General features: G+C 43.6%; 1 protein-coding gene across 1 annotated transcript in view; it reads right to left on the bottom strand.

The window, feature by feature from the left end:
* Positions 1–18,557, bottom strand: part of LOC309408425 (vascular endothelial growth factor receptor kdr-like) — a gene marked incomplete at its 3' end in the record, with an annotated part of 133,623 nt that overhangs the window by 54,342 nt on the left and 60,724 nt on the right. The window contains exons 7-10 of the mRNA XM_082004241.1: positions 17,286–17,445; positions 15,964–16,081; positions 13,961–14,136; positions 2,332–2,482 (exon numbers count right to left, since the gene is read on the bottom strand). Of these exons, the coding sequence (XP_081860367.1) occupies positions 2,332–2,482; positions 13,961–14,136; positions 15,964–16,081; positions 17,286–17,445 (605 nt within the window). The remainder of the gene's footprint in view (positions 1–2,331; positions 2,483–13,960; positions 14,137–15,963; positions 16,082–17,285; positions 17,446–18,557) is intronic.

Raw genomic sequence — 18,557 nt, 5'->3', positions numbered from 1 at the left:
GCAGTGTCTTGTAGCACATCATGCGAAAGGTATATCTGCACCGTCCAAGGCAAAAGGCTTTTCGGTCTTCTTTAACTACAACCGTTGGAATAAATGAGCAGAGACACAAGCCTTCTCACACTTAGGAGCACAAAGGCTCCAGCAAGGCTAGAGCTCCATGCATCCTGGCTGAGGATGCTGCCAGCTGTTCAACGCAAGGCAGCCTTTCATTTTAAAGTTGCCAGTTCAGCTCCAGTCCAGCATGGCTGAGTGTTATGAACTGTGGCTCCGTGACGGCAAGTTAGTGAAGTCAGTTCAGTCCCACAACTAGCTGCAATTGCACCTTGCACACAATGCACGACAGTAAAATGTCCTCACTGCTCAGGCATGGCACTTCCCATGGCCAGTCCCAGCTGCCTCTGAGCCCACCGTAGCAGATTAGGATTACAAGAGGTAAAATGAATATGGACTTCTATAGGTGATGACCAAGGGCCGATGCTGCAGAAAACTAATCCATAAATCAGCCATGCCTTTGCCAAATCTGCACAAGACACATGGGTAACACCCTGGGTCAAGGGAGGGTTTATAGCTCTCAAAAGAGCCTAATTAGAAGATGTCTTGAGTGATTTCCTGCAAGGCACAATTCTGTCTTGAGGATGAAGGGAAAAAACTCAAAGGAAGCAATCACATCACAGCTATAAGGAACAACGATAGTGTTTTGGGATTCAAAGTGCACTAGTGAGGAGGAGGAGAGAAAGAGAGAGAGAGAGGAAGTGAGACAACAGAAGGAAATGGGGTCTGTGTCATTTCCCACAGGAATCCTCCTACAGCTTCTGCTGGAAAAAGATAAGGCTGCCCCGGAGGCCAGAAGAGGTAGACACCACACTGCAATTGTATTTAAATTGATAAGATCAGAGAGTCAGAGAGCTGGAACAAGGGTTATACGAGGTCTTTTGCCACCAGGTCACTGGTTCGAATCTGTCTTAATTCGGCATTCATGACCAATTCCCTCTCCCTAGACAGAAAGGTCTAGAAAAGATTTCAGGTCATCTCTGTGGCTTTCCTACAGAATGCATAACCTGTTTCCTCATGATGTTTTCATTCTGCTCTTGCTGAACACCTCTGAAGCAGCAGCTTGTATGCCTTCTGCTGACCTGCGACGCCAACAGCCCTACCTCAGCCTACAAACCTCTGCCAGTTTGTTTCTGCAGGAGCAGTGTAACTACCTAAATGAGGTAATGGGCTACTTCCCTTGTGGAGGGACACTAGGTCACTTTTTAGACCCAGCTTGAGACTAGATCACCTAACATCACTGCAACTGCTGCAGCAAAGAACCTGGGAAAGGAGATTCTCTGTGATTTTTCCCTGTCTCATGACTTGCCATTCACAGCATTTGGAAAAGCATTGAAATGGTGAGAAAATAAGGAACTATCCACCAATTTGCTCTCTTGCTTCCTAGACCTGCCTTCATTGTTTTAAGGATGGAAAACCTGACTTCAGCCTTCTCACCGAAGGGAAGAGTTAAAGTGCAGTCAGAAATGTTATACATGGCTACTGTACATCCCCTGGGCTACCAGGGGAAGTATTCAGACCTTAGCCAAGACCTCTCTCTATAGATCCCTCTGCTCATATAACAGCAGGAGCAAAGAAAATGTCTACTTGTAGAAGGCCAATCTCAAAACGCATCTTGTGTTTTAACTCGCCTCATTCCTCTCTGACAGTTTCGACCCAGTGACTTGCTTTTGTGTCCTCACACCTCAGGCTGCCTCCAGACTTTAGCAAAGAAGGGTCCTCACTAAGGTGTGAAGGCCTGGTTACCTCTTCCAGCTTCTGCAATGCAGATGCTGCCATAAGAGCCCGTGCTCAGTGTGCACTAGTGAAGACAGCTCTTAGGAAGTAGCATAAATTCCATATGGCAACTAAATGAAGCAAAGGCTTTAGCAGGTTTGTCTGACAATAGCTCTTAGAGGGGAAAAAAGTATGTTACCTCTACAAAGAAAGCACCTGTCTCTTTTTTCTTTGTCAACCATGCAGGCTGCATCCAAGAGGTGTAAGGAAAGATCCTGGTAAGTCAGAGGGGCATTGCTGGTCAAGTTAAAGAAAATTCAAGCCTGATCTTTCATCACTTTAAACTTACTTGGCACAATTCTGGTAATATAGAAGGTGTTTGTAACTCCAAGAAGATCATACACAGCTAGATGTCTGCTGGGTTCATAACCCTTGAGATCTTCAGGTGGGGAATCACTGCTTGTGATTTTTAACTAAGATAAATAAGATGTACTGGAAAGAAAAACTGATCTGAAACTACCAAACCATTTTGCAACATGTTCACCTGTAGGAATGTCCACTTACAGTGTGTCTGTGAGGCTGCAGGGCTGCCATTTCCACTCGATCTTCGGGTCAGGATTCCCGCTTACGGTGCACTGGATTTTGTGTTTACTTCTTAATTCCACACGCTCAATCTTATCAAAATCAGTTTCCTTTTCATAGATTTTGGGTCTCTCTAAAGAAAAAAACCAACACACCACCAACATAATAAACTCAAAAAAGCAAATTTACATCCATAGTCATAATCTCGTTTCCATCAAAGGTTTTGAAACCTTTCTCTGTCATCACAGAGAGACGATTTAGTGAGGATTGCTGAAGTTGTAGGGCGATTACCAGCAATACTGAAAGTACACATCCACAGGAACATGGGTATTAGTGGTGGGGTTTCAGAAAATGCACTGAAATGCTACCGCATTCATCCTAATTGCTTTCAAACATTGTCTTAGACTTGCTATACTTCTGGAAAATTTATACCATGAAACATCTGTTGGTCAGGGACTGCAGGGTCAGGCTGTTAGTGTAAGTACTGTGGGCAAAATAACATTCGACTTCTGATGTCACCTCCTGAGAGGAGCCTTATCAAACCGCTCTGCAATGTTATTTACCATTGTGCAGGTTCTCCCCAGGGTTTTGGAGAAAAAGTCTTTCTGATCTGAAAACCTTGCTGTCCTATTCTGTTTATGTGTAACGTGCACTGGATGAAGGGGTGAAGAAAGCAAGGTAAGAAGTGGTGGGGAGAAAACACTTGTAGAGTAATGCCAAGAAATTCTCACCAATAGCAAAACCATTAAAAATGTCGCTGCATTATTCACATCTGGAGGGGTTGCAAGATCACACTCTCCAACTGGAAAACTCACAAGAACAAACTTTTGTGTGACACTTTCAGGGCTGCTTGTTGCCAGCAGGAAAGAAATGCTTTGTCCCATCTACTTCCAGCTCCCACGGGAACATGCGAAAATGAGAAAGAAGGCTAAAAAATCCCCAAAGTGTACTGAACTTTTGCTAACCTCGGAGAGGGTGGGTTTGAGTTTGGGGTGAAAAGCACAGCTCTTCCCTTATGCAGACAGCTCTGCCCATCCCTAGCCATATCTCTTTGTCTGCTTCTCATAACAGGAAATCAAACAGATTTATTGGTCGGGGTCCCTCTGTGGAACACCTCTGTGCAGCCAAGTGTGGCTGCTTTACACTGAGGGCTTTTGACAAGTTGGGAAGTGAATGTAGATTAGATTTCTATTTTTCGGGTTAACTTATTTTTTCTGCTGTCAAGGAGGCCCCAGATATGTAAATATGAGCTACTGCCCACCTCATCAATCTTGAGCCCTTTCCCTCTTTTTTTCTTTTCCAGCCCTCTACTCTTACGAGAGGACTGACCAGGCTGATCCCATGTCTCGGTGGGATCCTCGCTTTCCATTTCTCATGGCTGCCAGGTCTTCCGACCTCATCATTGCCTGAAAATACATCAGCGTTTCCTTCTCCATCACATGAAAGGAATATTGACTGTAGCTGGTTCAGCCATACCCAAACTCCCATGCTATAGTAAGCTATTAGCTGCTTTAAAGAACCTTCATTAGGTCCTGATTAACATTTCACTTGAAAAACCCAAATGATGGGCCTTGTTTGGTTTTGCTCTTGTATTGCCTTTTGCTTTTTTGATTCCCTTTGGTTGAGTCTTGTTTCCTCGGCAGATGATGTTCTATCAGGCTCCAAAAATCCACTCCTCCCTCTGTCGTCCCTTCAGAGGGGGAGAGGGATTGTCTGCTCGTGAAGGAGAAGATGAAGAAGGAAGCAGATGGGAGAGGACTTCAGGCTGTGGTTAGGGTCTCTCAAACTCACATCCTCACCTGTAACATGGACACAGGCTTTCCTGCACCACATCACTCTGGGTTATGCAGCGTATCGCTGATCAAGTGCTTTGAGATTTGTGAGCAATTCACAGGACAAATTATTGGGACTAATGTTGAATTTCCTTGTAACTGGCATCTCATTTCCCATCAGTAAATTATTTCTGATCATAAAAATAATTTTGTAAAACTCTCTGGAGAGAGAAGCACATTTTTCGTTATCTTGGACATTTTTCTTTTCAGTCTCAGATCCTGTGTTTGGCATGTCTGGACTGACCTCAAAGCGTGATTTGCACTTGGAGAAAGAGACTCTAAGTTCAGTGTGAAAGGTTACTCAAGTGTTATGTGAAAGGTTACTCTAGTGTTGTGTTTCCTGGGCTGTAAGAATAAAGCTTTATGCACTTGGGGAGGGAGACAGTATGTTTGTGTGGTTTTGTACGTGTGAAAGAGTATGGGGGAACAAGGTTTGATTACAATCTTTTAGTATTAAGAGATTTTTCTATACTCTTGGTGAAATGATGAACACGTTGACTATCATTTAAATTATCCTTCTAAAAAATAAATAATAATTTTAACTTGATCTAATTCAAATAAGAACATACATGAGTGACGAATGAATTCTTAATTCCACAATTACTTTACTGCATGGCACTATTAAATATTTCTTGAGACCTAAAATGAGTCAAAATGATTCATCAATTGAAATAATTATTATTTATGAGGCTTAAGCAATTATTTTCTTAAAACTTGAGGGGCTGGCTAAAAAGGCCTCCCCATCATTTCTTTCACAGTGCCTTATAACACAGTTAGTGTGGGGTCGTAGCAAATTATGGGCACGAAACTCAGAAATTGAAGCAATTTTTGTAAGTGTCTCTCTTTTTCCCTGCAAAGGTTGTAACAGTGGTAGGTGTCATTCTGCAAACGACTCTTACTGCACTGCTACTGCATCGGGGACGAGGCCCTTCCACAACTTTGAATGTGCCGCCTTTGTGTGTTGTAAGGGTGTTATAGCGGGCCCAGCGCGCTGCCGGTTTGTGATGCGGAATGCGGGGGACTCATAAGGGGGATATGTCATGGGCTGAAAACTTTCCAAACCTCTGCACGCTGTCATGGCCACTTTACATCTTACCGTCCCCGCTGAAGGCAACCAAAGCTTTTCTATTCACTTTGCTCGCTGCTGGGCCAAATCCTATTTCCAGAAGTTGCCTCCATCAGTGATGGAAACAAGTTAACTGGCTTCTGTGGTGGGTACTGGCCTCTTAGATCTGCTCAGACCATGACTGGATAGTTGGCTCAGTGGGCTGGCATCTGCAGCAGTCTCACCTGCATAAAGGCTCTCCACACCGGCGTGATGAGGAGTTTTTACCCTAAAGCCAGGGATTATCCAAGGTACACCTAGTAGTGTATTTCTCAGATAACTCTCTCCTCCAAACAGTGCTTTGCTTTCTTTTTCACGTTCGCTTACTAAGCAGCATGGTGGATTATGCACAAACTGTTGTTTATCTTTGCTCACGTTTAGGTGCGAGGTAAGGCTTGGGGTACGAATCCATTTGGAAGCACTGACAAAATCCAAGTGTATTTCTGGTTGCACCTAAAATTATGCATCCAAAGTGTGGATTTCATCAACACACATACATCTGCATGTTTATTGCTGTTTTTTAAGCATAAAAAACCCCCAAAAGCTGTTGGGAATGGAGAGCTTTAGCAGGCATCGGACTAATGGCGGTACAAAAGTTGAGTGAACAAGCGAGCGGCGTCGGCACAGACCCTGCAGTGCACCTTGCCTCCTCCAGCAAGTGCAGCGCAGAGTTCTCCTTCCTCCTTGAAGCTCTGCGACTGTGCCAAGAGCTTGACCTACAGCACCCTCTGCTATCCTAACCTTGGGCTCACCGAGCACCTTCCTGCAGAGCCTTGTCCCCAACCAGCAGTCCTGCCTGCTACAGCAGTGCTGAACTGCAAGAGGAGATCTTTAAATACACTCCATTCCCGACCTGAAGTATCCCTTGCTACCCCACTCCTTGCTTCCCACCGCCCCCCGCACCGAGACCTGCCTGCTTACTTTCAGCCTCCGCCTCCCATCCCTTCGCTGTTGCCCTCCCCAGGGCTGAGTTTTCTCAAGCGAAAGCCAAACAAACCTTAAAAGCTTTCCCGTCTCTGGCTGCATTTGGAACGCACAATGTTCAAATGGCTCGAAATGTATCGAAGTAAATGGGGTTTTGTCCTCTCTGGCTTAAAGTGTGATTGTATCCCCAGCCCGCTCTGCAGAGGTGCAATTGCTGGTGTGAGAGCTGACCTGAATAACTAAAGACTTTGCTGCTGCTGCACTGTGAAATGCGATCAAAAAGCAGTTCTGCTTACTGTACATTTCCAATTGATCAGCATTATGTAAATCTCACTTTCTGGTGTTATCTTTAGTTTGTAGCATTAGGAGCAAATAAGACGTACAAGGATTAGGACATTAACCCTCTGGCATTACCCCTTTTGCCGGAGACTCTTCTATCTCTAAATTCTTTGCAAATGTTATTATGGGGTTGCACACTTGTCACCCAAAGGAGCAGCCAAATATAGAGGACAGCACATAGAAAGTTTCCCTGCCTTTTTTAGAGAAACTTTGCTTTATTTTCAGTGGCCCCTGACTGAACTGCTGTTTACGTACCTTCCCCACTACCATTTAAACTGGGTTTCAAAAAATCTTTTTGAAATCTTTTCAAAATCTTTTGTACTTAATCTTTTCACATTAAGCACATCATTAAAATAACAGAGTGGTCCAGTGAAGCACTTAGGCTCAATCTTATGTACTCAATGGACCTGGGGCTTCATTAAAACTATTGATAGAGCAGCAACTTGTTTTCTGTTTATCCTTTCTGTTTCCCAAAAGGAAAAATAATTCACACTTTTAGCATCCTTCATCTGATGTTTGTATGGCACTTAATGGAAATATAAGCTCTGCAAGTTGAACCAGCTGAATATTCTGTAAGGTAGATAGGAAACTCATTAATGCAAGTTCGGACTGGTCAAGCAGTATGGGAAAAAGAAGAGGAAATTTCCCCCAAAGTAAAAACACTTTGTCTGTGTTTGGCTTACAAGTGATTTCTGTGGTTTGGTGTTTTGTTTTTTCCTCTTTTGTTAAAAGGAAAGAAAGAAAGAAAAGAGTTAAATGACCTGAAAACAAAACTTTCATTTCAGGCTGAACAGAACATTGTGTTTGACCCCAGCTGATTTTGTCTGGGTGGTTTTCTTTGTTTCGTTCTGTTTGCTTTTTTGTTTTATTTTGCGCAGCACTGCATACAAGGCTGCTGTGAAATGGGTGCATGGCATTGTCCCCACAGTACCTCTGAGGAAGCAGATGCCAAGATGAAATGAGTGGCCAAAATCTCTCCATGAGTCAATACCACGGCCAGGAATAGAATTAGGGTCACCGATTATCGGTCGCCTGTCTAATCTCTAGCACACACACCCTGCTGCTCCATTGTAAGCTGCAGTTATGGGCTGGGAATGCCAGCAGGGTGGAGGCAAATGGAAGAGAAACCATGCAGTTGGGTACTGAATGAACAGACATTAAGAAAAATCACAGGACGCTTAACCTACCCTACGGGGAATTTTGTTGTTAAAATGGCAGTGCAGCTTGGTTTTGTTTCTTCTGACCTTGTACTGTCACTTTTGGACGTATCTACCTTCACCTTGTAGGACGAAAGCTGACTTTTCCAGTCCCATACCACCTTTTCCAGATCTGTCATTCAACACCGATGTAGCCAAGCTTTGGGAAAAAAAAGGGGGGTTCTCTTGTCTGTGTCTCCTCATCTTATTTTTTGTGGCTAAACAGAGTTCAAAAGCAAACATGTAATGATGAACTGGTTAATTTTTAGCAGAGCAGGCAGTTTTCTAGCATTTTTGTCTCTGCCCCCTTTGCCTGCTTTTCAAAAGAGAAAAACAACAGTTAATATACCTGCAGGCTTGGCTGAGAGGCAGCATGGAAACCATGTGCTGCCGCTTTCCGACTTCCCCCCACTACTCTGGTTTTTAAGGGCTGTCAGAGAGAGATTGCTGCTGCAGAGACGTGAGTTGAATGCTTCAGATTTTTTCTGGCAAACTGCAGCAGGCCCCCACCCTCCTCTTCCTAAAATTGCTTTGGCTACTTCCAACAAAATGAAAATAGCTCATCTGACTTTTTCATTAGGGGTTCTCCTGGGAATGTACAGAGGCTGAGTGGAGGCTGGACCGCAGAGCTGCAAGTGTGCAGGGTTTGCATGATGTCAGTGAGAAAATTCCTCATAATTTGCTAACAATTAGCGTGCCGGAATGGCCCACTACAGTCTGTTTGTGCTGCTACATTTTTTCTTTTCTTTCATATATCTCCCAGAAAAAGTCAGGTGTTTCTTTCCTGCCTGTGTCTGATAAATGAGACTTGAAGGATAGACTGGAGCACTGTATCACTTTGCCCTTGGTCTTCTCAGCTGAGTGTCCTCCCCACCCAAAGCGCTGGCCACAGCCAGTGCTGCCCGTACCCAGGAGAAAAGCAAAGCAAGGGGCTTGGGGAGGAACAGCGGATGGATGGAGACAGGCAGTGTTTTATTTTGGGGTTTCTAGTTTGCTTGGCTGGCCCAGGAGGTGGAAAATTAGCTTTTCTATTTTGACTTTTCCTGAATGGCTCCTCCAAGGAGCTATGCAGGAGATGGATATGAAACACAATGGAAAACCAGTCCTGGCAGGATACCGAAGCATGCAGGCAAGGTGAAGCTTGATCATTTTATGTAGCCCTTCTTCCTGTATTTGGCTCAGTCCTTTAACCTAAGCATCAGTTGGGTTGCACTAATAATCCAAAGAAATACCTGTTTCCCACAGTGCAACAGTGTCCAACTTAGAGATTTCAGGGGCCCTTCCATGAACAACAGACTACAGGAGTCTCCCCTCTGTCTTCAACTGGCTTTAAATGAGATCCATCACTCCAAGAGCTCTTTTTCTCTGAACTGGCATAGCCCAAATGTATTAAACTCATCCTGAAGGCTCATTTCCCTCTCCAGGCTATTTCTCGGTCTGGTTGAGGTGTTGGGGTACTGTTCACATGGATCACCGCATATTTATTAACTTTTATGAAGATCACTGGGGACTCCTTTGATGTCAACTCATCCCTTGCAAGCCAAAGTAGGTCAGGCACAGAACTCCCTTTGCCTTTGATTTTAAACCAAATATGAAGAGCTGGCCTGACTACAGAGTAGGGCAACATATGCATCATTAAGTGCTCTGGAGCTAATTCTCCCTAGTAACAAATCGAGGTACAGCTGGTCACCTTGCTGACATAACAAGGAGCACATGGCAATGCACACGTGAATTCTCCATGCACCCCTTTTATTCCAGTTCTTGCCCAGGAGAGAGGGAATTCATAAGGAGTCTGGGAATTACTACTGCTTATGGTAGAGGCTATTTCTAGAACTTAATCCTGTGTTTCTTATAGATACAACACAAGAACTTGTGGGATCAAGGACTTTACAAGGGAATGTAATTTCAATTGAGTAGAGCAGCTGGAACCCAAAGCAATATTTGCTGGAAGAGCCTTGAGGGAGCACAGGGGAGAAACTTTGGGACAAAGAAGAAAGGCAAAGTGATGAAGGAGGTTATTCATCCCATTTTTTGAATTAACTTATGCTTCAATACAGTCTTCACTTACAACGTGGTGGTCAGAGCACGCTGACTGCTCCATAAAGGGCTCAGCAAGAACCCTGATAGATGCAGACGACTTGTGCAAGGGTGAAAATGAAATGCGGTCTGCTTGCCCATAAATAGATTTGAGGTTTTTTGTTTATGTTTTGTTCTGAAACAGCTTTGTACTCCAGCCTGGAATAACTCTTTTCTCCCACGTTTCCCTTTCTTGGCTGGCTCAGATGTGCAGCCACCAGCTGTTTGCTAGGATTGTTCCTTCTCCTTGCTCCCTCCCCTCCAAATTCTTCAGGACATTATTTTCTTGAAGCTTTTCTCAATAAGAATTTAATCAAACAAAACAAAAACACAGCAACCCGCCGCTTCTTGGACAGTGTTTGATGTGTAAATATGTAAAGAAGGAGTGTTTTGAAAATGCAATCAGCTACCTCCTGGGGACTGGAGTCCTACAATGAGCCAAGGCGACTCCACAAGGGATATATGTGCTCCTGCAAGGTTAAATTCCAGCTGCAGTGGGAGCACGAGTGACCAGAGGCACAGCTAAGCCACTTCTTAAAGAGACATTTTTTGAATAGCAGCATAATCCTCCTCCAGGCCAGGCAGCACTCGCACGTCTTCATGTGCCTCCTTCCTGCTTATTGTCAACCAGGTCCTCACCTCGGGCCAGCATTGCTTTCGGTTCCCGCCCTGCAGGTCTGGGAGTTATTTGCCCATTTTGCTCCTCCTTGCCCCTGTCAAGCCGAGACGATGGATGCCTCTGCTCTCTGCAGATACTCGTCACTTTTATGGCCATATCAAACATGGGGGGGAGATGGCTCCTAATATTTTACTTATTACCATGGAGTGAAAAGCCTTGCAAATACAGTGTACGCTTTATGTCAGAACTACTGTGATTGCTGCCGACTGAGTATACGGGAGGTGACTCCAAGGAAAGCCTGCAGCAGTGCTGGTCTTCTAGCAGGTCAAGAGATACACTGCATAGAAGCTCCTGTCCTGCAGGCTCAAGCAGATGACTTCTTATCTTGTTCTCATCCTGCTTAAAGTGTTCTTTTCTGCTGCTGTTACTATTGAATAAAATACACTGCAAAAATTAATACAGTGCCATTTGATGAATCAGTCCTTCTGCTATTTATACTTTGTTCATGAACAAGAATTCACAACACTATTAACTTTAAACTCCCTCTACACCTAGTTCAAATTCAGTGATGGGTTTGTCACAGCATGCTGACTGCCAGTTACACGACCTGCGATGCTATTATTTTGAAGAGACTCACAGGAGAGGGGGCTGTACACTTACTTATAATTTCTTCAATGCAGTGTCCCCTGGCAGCAAAAGAAAACAGTCAAATGACATTTATCTTCTCATTCAAAAGTCTATTTAAATAATTTTCAATCTTGTCATTAATAGTCTAAATCAGAACTCACTCACTTTCACAGATGCAGCTCTGAAATTTAAAAGACTGGCCCTGGCTTTGGGGGAGCAATGCTGTAACTCAAGAAGAATTGTTACTTCTCAGTAGTAGGGAGCTGGTACACAGTTACGTACTCAGCATGAGGCTTGTTGGGTGCTGAATTGCTGCAGGCTCCACCTTTTAGACATGATGCAAAACTGATGCTCCTACCACCATGTTCACTTGCAAGCCCAAGAGGATTTTTTCCATCAAGTCTGCTACTCCCTGCATTCAAATTCCAGTTTCAGTAATTGCAGACTGCATAAGGTTCTAAGCAGAGACATTAATCACCCCCTCCAGCTCAGAGGTGGTTGTGTTTCCATGGTGGGCAAGGTAATCCCTGCATAAAACAGCTAGAAAGTGTTTTGGCCTCCTTCTGCACATCTAAGTGCCTGCTGAAACTCCAAGCTATTTAATATATTCAGGTGTGATACCAGGATATCAGCCATGATGACTGGAGATAAAGTGTCAGGTTATTTGTTGAGAAGCTAAGGGAAAGATTCAAATCTGCGTTCAGTTTGGAGCTTCAGAATTTTTTTTGAAAATAAAGCAAATGATGCCCAGATCTGAAAAAGGAGCAGTCCCTTTACGCTAACTGAAAACACAAGAAAAAAGGCAGTTTGCTGCCGTTGGATAAGCTTCAACAGCAAAATTTGCCTTTTTTGGTCTCTATCCACATGCATCTCAGCAAAATGACCCTTCCTTGGGCTGAGTGCTTCACATACAGCATGTCAGGTTAGTGCTGCAGAGGAGAGCCTGGCAAAGGCAAGAGAGATTTCCTAGGTGTTTTGTGTCAGTCCTGTCTACAATCAAGGCAAATATCCTCATTGTTTGCAGCCTTTAGCTTAAAAACAATGGCAGTCTGTGGCAGATATTTGCCTTTGCTTGCTTTCATATCCGGGATGTCCTCCTTCTACCAGAAAAGAAACACTTGCTGTTCATTTTTCCTGTGTTTCACCATGCAGCACCTTGTCCAGTCGGTAGCATTCCTGCAGCCGCTGGATTTTGCAGAGTCCTGAGAAGTGGTGTTTTTGCAATGAAATAATTATTCCTGATTGAAATCTCTGTTGGGCTGATCTCTCAGAAGGGCTAACAATGAGCACCATGCTAGGCATGCACTGTGTGTGAGAGACAGAATACCACATGCTTGTACGTACAATGAAGATGAAAGGCTTGTACTGTAGTTAAGAGCATGGGATGGTTTAATCCTGAAATAGCATCTTGCTGATGCAAACAAGGTCTGTTTGGTTTTTATATGCCTATTTGGGGAACGGCTGCTCTTCAAGTAAACATTCTTCTTTTGCATGCAAACACCAATATTTACCTTGATAAGATAGTTTATTATCATTCTTAATTTTCTCTTCCTTTGAATGTTTCCGTTCTTTTAGCAAGACGGCAAAACGACTGTATGGATAAACAACCTCGAGTGAACAATTTGCTGCAGCTTAGTGCACTCCTGCTCATCAGCTGACCATCAGCGTGTTCTTAGCTCTCTCCCCTCCTAAATCACACATTAGTTTATGTAATGTTTAAGGTGGTTTAAGCTATCTTATCTTACTTAGCATTCTTAATAGGCCAAATATGCCTAAGTGACAAGTTCTCCAGTTGTCAGGTATTATTCCTTTCTGAGAGGTGAAAGGTGAAATGAGAAGAACACAAATGCTGGAAGTTACATGGTGCAACCGTACATAAGTACACAAAACAGGACAACTGAGAGTATTTCTAGGTGTAAAGAGGACAAGGAGAAAAGAATTCACCACAGAAAAGAAAGCAAACCTATTTCAATAACTTTATCTCACTGCCTGAGTGAACCTCGGGAAATACAAAGGGAGGAAGAGCTAACTTTTTCTGAACTCCTTCTTGGCCTCCCGATTCAATCTCTGTTGCCAAATTCAGTGGATTAAAAAAGGCAGTGGATGTGCAAAGAGACAATGTGGTTCTGTCTTCCATTATCCCAACAAGGGAGATTAATAAATGTGATTCCAATATATATTTTCCCTCTATGTCAAGTGAACCTGCGTCAGGGCATACCACAGTTTACTTCAGGTTTCTCCAGATCCCCCTGAAAATGAACCTGTTTCTCAAGTGCTCCCAGCAGATAAATGAGAATACATAAAATACAACCTTAGAAAGTATTGCTGTAGCAGGATGATGGAGAGACATAAAAGACAGGGTAGCTTATCTAGTTCCTTCCGTCAGCCCTATTGGGACTTTTCCTGTCCCAACAGATGTTCTCCAGTGCTTTGCCCAAGCTAGTTTTTAAACTCAAGGGATAAAACTTCCATCACTTCTCCTGGGAAACTGTGCCCCTAGCTCTAAGACCTCACTACTAGATATCCTCCCAAACTCCTATTAAAATTTAAGTCCTGTTAAGTTTGTTCACTTTCAAGCTATTTTTGCTTCCCTTTGTGGAGGCAGTCCTGACACAAAGGTTATTTCTGAGGTGCAATATCTCAGTGGAAAGTGACTTTAGGTGATCTAGTTTCAGACTAACTCCTCATACCAGCTCTCCATTCTATTTCTTGGATTTAATATGTGAAATGAGGTGGATCTTCAGTGGTTCCTAACTAAGGTGCTAATCTATGCACAGTGCTGTATCAGCTAAACATGGGGAAATGTCACCCATTCCTGCTGACTGGTAAACTAAGATCACACAAAAAATGAGAAAGAACCCAGTAGAAGTCATTAGAAACATCAAGTCCTTACCTGTCACTACCAGCTGCATGGTGAGGTTCTTATACAGGCCATACTTTGCATTGCTCAAGACGATGGTGTAGTTTCCAGCATGCTTTGGTCTCACATCTCTTATGCCCAGCCTGTACTTCATTGGATCCGGCTCATAGCAAGTATGGTTATCCTTGATCAGTTTGCCATCTTTGTACCTGTTTTGAAAGTCCCATCAAGGCTCATCATGTGCGTGCATGCATGTTAGCCCTCAGAAAACCTGCTACCCAAATTAGGGAGGGTAGAGAGTCATCCTTCAGAAGCAGCAAAGGAAACACTGATCTATAATCACTGCGTGAATTGGACATCTATTCCTTTTATCCTTCCACACTAGAACTGAGTAGCACCTGCAGTGCTATGGGATGGCTTCACCCAGCAAACAGGAAAAAGTTATTTTAATGGATCTGAATGTACAGTGTCTCTCTCATGCTCAACTATGGTCAGAAATGTACATCTAGATGCCCCCAAATTATGCTGGATGTGCAATACTAAGTGCAGGAAATCATGGGTTAGCCAAAATTGATGTCATCAGTTTTAAAACAAGATATTAATTAAGCAGAATTTCTTTCAATATGTATATATGACCATTTACTGTTTCTAAAAAAGCTCAAGTCTGTGACCTGGAGAATTTACAGTCAATAGGAAGATCAGTGAGGAACCCACAATCTTGAATCTTCACTAGCTAAGAGAAGGACAGCAGATCCTGCACGAGCAGACTCCTCTTCACTGCCAATCCGATATGCAGATTTGGGTTAGGAATATGAAATAGGCTGGACTTTGCCACCCACAGAGCTTTAGGCTTGGTGGAAGGAGAAGCTGGGGCATGTGTCCCACTGCCTGAGAATGCTGGAAACCTCCTTTACAGTCGTTTAAACAACCGTACTGAGAGACCTCCAACATCAACAGCTGTAGCTTCGAACACACAGGGAAGGCAGCTCTGGTGGTCCCAGGCAGCCACCAAGCGGCTCCACGCTGAGCCCCAAGGACAAAGCCTTGGCAGAGAGCAGGGGGACGGTCCCCACTTCAACTCACAAAAACATTTCCATTTCCTAAATGACAGCAACAATTAAAAATATCTCCTAGAAGCACTGATTTGACTGAACATTAGAGAATTTCATGTTATTTGACTGCTAAAAAAAATGCAGCAAGCTCATGCCTGACCAATACCTGTTGCTGACTGCCAGGCCACTGGCGTGGCACCCAGCTGGCCAAGGGAAAGTGCACTCTGCAGGTGCTAACTCACCCAAGCCACCCTCTCTGCCAGGACAGGCAAACCCTCGCCAGCTGTTGTACAGGCTTTCGTAAGTTGAAGAAGTGTAAGGTGTTGGATTGGGGTTGTTAAAGACCCCCTGTAGAATGAAAAAGTAGCAAGAGAGAGGACAAGGGATGAAAGGGTAAGGAAAGAAATGAATGTCTTCTGGAGTTGCTTACTTGTTGCCCCTCCTATTAAGCTGATTCATTACAGTCCTGGTGGAGCCTTGAACGTGCTTTAACAATTCACTGCATTGTCTGCAAGGATCTGACATTGCTGGTGGTACAGGACTGGAGAAAATTACTTAAGTTATAAAGGGAAACAATTTCTTATGTTGAGAATGTGTCCTGCAGCTTTCTATTACGCACTGCCTCCTTGCAGACTGGCCACTGCTAATGGTGGTAAACTGGCAACCCTTCCTCAATAGCTGTCTACTTGAATCTTCCAAACAGCTCTGTGTCCAGGGTAAATGAAAGCCCCTTTTTGCTGTAGTCACCTTTTCTGTATGACTAGAAGAAAATAGCATGGGAAAGAGGTAGGGCTTGCCCAGCTTCACTGAGCATGTGTCAGCACACAAAGGAGTCACATCTCCTTAGCTGAACTGTGAGACCACAGCTATGAGCATTCCCGGCTTTCATCTTTTATCTGTGTGGTAACAAACAGCGAAAATTCTCGACAGGAGCCCAAAAGAAGGTCGCGTATTCCTGATTTTGCTCACGATGACGGTACTCACCAGGCGACGCTTGGACGAGGAAAGGCGTCCACCTTTGCAGCTAGTTTCAGTAACTTGTGTCCTGATGTAATCTCGTAGTAAGGCCCTTTCTTATGCGAAACCGTAATGAAAGGTTTGTCTGGAAAGAGAAATGAACAGGAGGACAAGTAATGCCAGATCTGCCACAGTACAGTGCTCACATCTTTGAGTTGCGTTGTGTCTGCCCTGGATTTGTTGCGATACAGATCTGCAGAAGCTGCAGACAACCAAATGGAATGACAAGCTGTTACCGCAGTTCCCCTGCAAAGCTCAGCCAAGGCCAGTAAGGTCTATCTCCAAATGAAGGACTTTATATTTATAAAGCAGAGAATATGCATCTGCATTGCCCCTGGAGCAGTGCGGAAAAATGCCTGAGGTATCTCTGGTCCGCGTGAATGCCAGCAGGCCAGACTTGCCAGGGCGTCAGCAACCACACTTGGTGCCAGCTTTTTCAAAACAGTTCAGCTCCCAGGTAATCCATACCCTCAGACATGACTCAGTCTTGAGCCCTTTAAAGCTTCTGTCCTGGTTTCAGCCAGGGTAGAGTTAATTTTCTTCACAGAAGCTAGTGTGAGGCTGTGTTTTGGATTTGGGATGAGAAAATGTTGATAACGTGCTGATGTTTTGAGTTGTTGCTAAGTAGTCAAGGACAGTCCAGCTTCTCGTGCTGGCCGGCCAGCGGGAAGGCTGGGGGTGCATGGGAAGCTGGGAGGGGACACAGCCAGGACAGCTGACCCAGGCTGGCCAAAGGGATATTCCATACCATATGACGTCATGCTCAATATATAAAGTTGGGATGAAGAAGAAGGAAGGGGTGGAGGGATGCTCGGAGTGATGGCGTCTGTCTTCCCAAGAAACCATTACGTGTGATGGAGCCCTGCTTCCCTGGAGATGGTTGAACACCTGCCTGCCCATGGGGAGTGGTGAATGAATTCCTTGCTTTGCTTTGCTTGCGTGCGCGGCTTTTGCTTTACTTATTAAACTGTCTTTATCTGAAACTATGAATTTCCTCACTTCTACTCTTCCGATTCTCTCCCCCATCCCACCATGGGGGAGTGAGTGAGCGGCTGCGTGGGGCTTAGTTGCCGGCTGGGGCTAAACCACAACAGTTTCTTTGAAAACACAGTGCTGGGTGCTGACTCTCTCATAGATTGATTAGATGTTATAGATGATTAATGGTTGTTTTAACTAGTTGTCATTCTTCCTAATGCAATTTGCATATCAACAGATTTAATGATGTCGCATTATTCTTTAAGCTTAACAACCTTGGTTCTTGGGTATTCTGGTTTAGCTGCAGAACTTACCATACACTGTAACTGTGACGTTGGCCTCCAGCCTTGTTACGTTGAATGTTTTGCATACATACAGGCCTCCGTCTTGCATGGTGACATTTTCAATTGTCAGGCTACTGCCAACTTTATACACCATGCCACTCTGGTCCATTGTTCTTCTAGGATAAGGGTGCTGGAAGTTAGAAAAAAGGGGGTCAAAAAGCAGCATAAACTGGATCATTTTGTTCATCCTTTCAAAGTCTGACAGTAAAGTGGTGATTCATATCAAAATTAGCATATCTCCCCATCACTGAAATAAATAATATAAAAGACGAATCAGCAGGAGGGGCTCTTGTCTGAGGTTTCATTACTAAGTCTAATAGAGAGAGAAATAAAGTGGAACAGTGGCACTTCTCGACCGAAATCTGGGCAGACAGGTAAATAAAGGGATGCAACACATCAGCCCTCCCCAGGGACCGAATCGCAGGGATCTCAGTGCAAAACTGCCGTTGCCATCTGTAGAGTCAGACTTGTGCCTTTTTTTTTTTTTTTTTTTTAATTTGGGGTTGGTTTTTTTTTTTGGTCACAGTCAGTAATTTACTGTCTTAAAACCCTCCTGCTTTCTAAAAGAAATATATTATGACAGAAATATAATATATTATGATGGCCAAGTGCCAATGCAAATTCCTGAAGAATTTTAGAAAGCATTATCCCTTCTGATAGGATTTTTGATCCCAGAGATTTGGCCAAGAAATTTTACATTTATAACGTTAGAAATCTAAGGAATGTTCATAGAAAAACAATTCGCTTCCATCATATGGGGTACAAGAAACAAAATTCAGTAACACCATATTGCTTTCACTTCTATAAATTCTGTGTTATATTTTGTGTAGTTTCTTCACCAAAACAAAATCGGACATTCTTTCTTTATGTAATCAAAATAAGTAAAGAAAAATATCAGGGTTTTTGGAATCACATTTTACACTTTTCCAAGAGGCATAGACGCTTCTTTGAAATGTATATTTTGCTGAACTAAAAAGAAGAAAAAGCAATCGTTTTAATTCCGAGCATCAAATAGAACTATGAGTAGTAGCTCAGATAAATGAACTGATTTGGAAAATACCGCTTCTTCCCTCTGTTTTTCCTTAGAACTGAAAGGTTTTAGTACATCAAAGCAAATGCTCAGTCTCTTACATGTTTCTATTTCAAATTTGGCATTTTTGTATTGCATTCCACAGAAAGCTCAAGAACCTACACTCCGAAATTTAAATTTCATTCTTTGGTGGAGATTTCAGCAGATAGATA

Source organism: Phaethon aethereus (genome assembly GCF_964289735.1).
Source record: "Phaethon aethereus genome assembly, chromosome: 10".
NCBI lineage: Eukaryota > Metazoa > Chordata > Aves > Phaethontiformes > Phaethontidae > Phaethon > Phaethon aethereus.
Note: the sequence above shows the minus strand (reverse complement) of the source record. Positions and strands in the feature narration are given on the sequence as shown.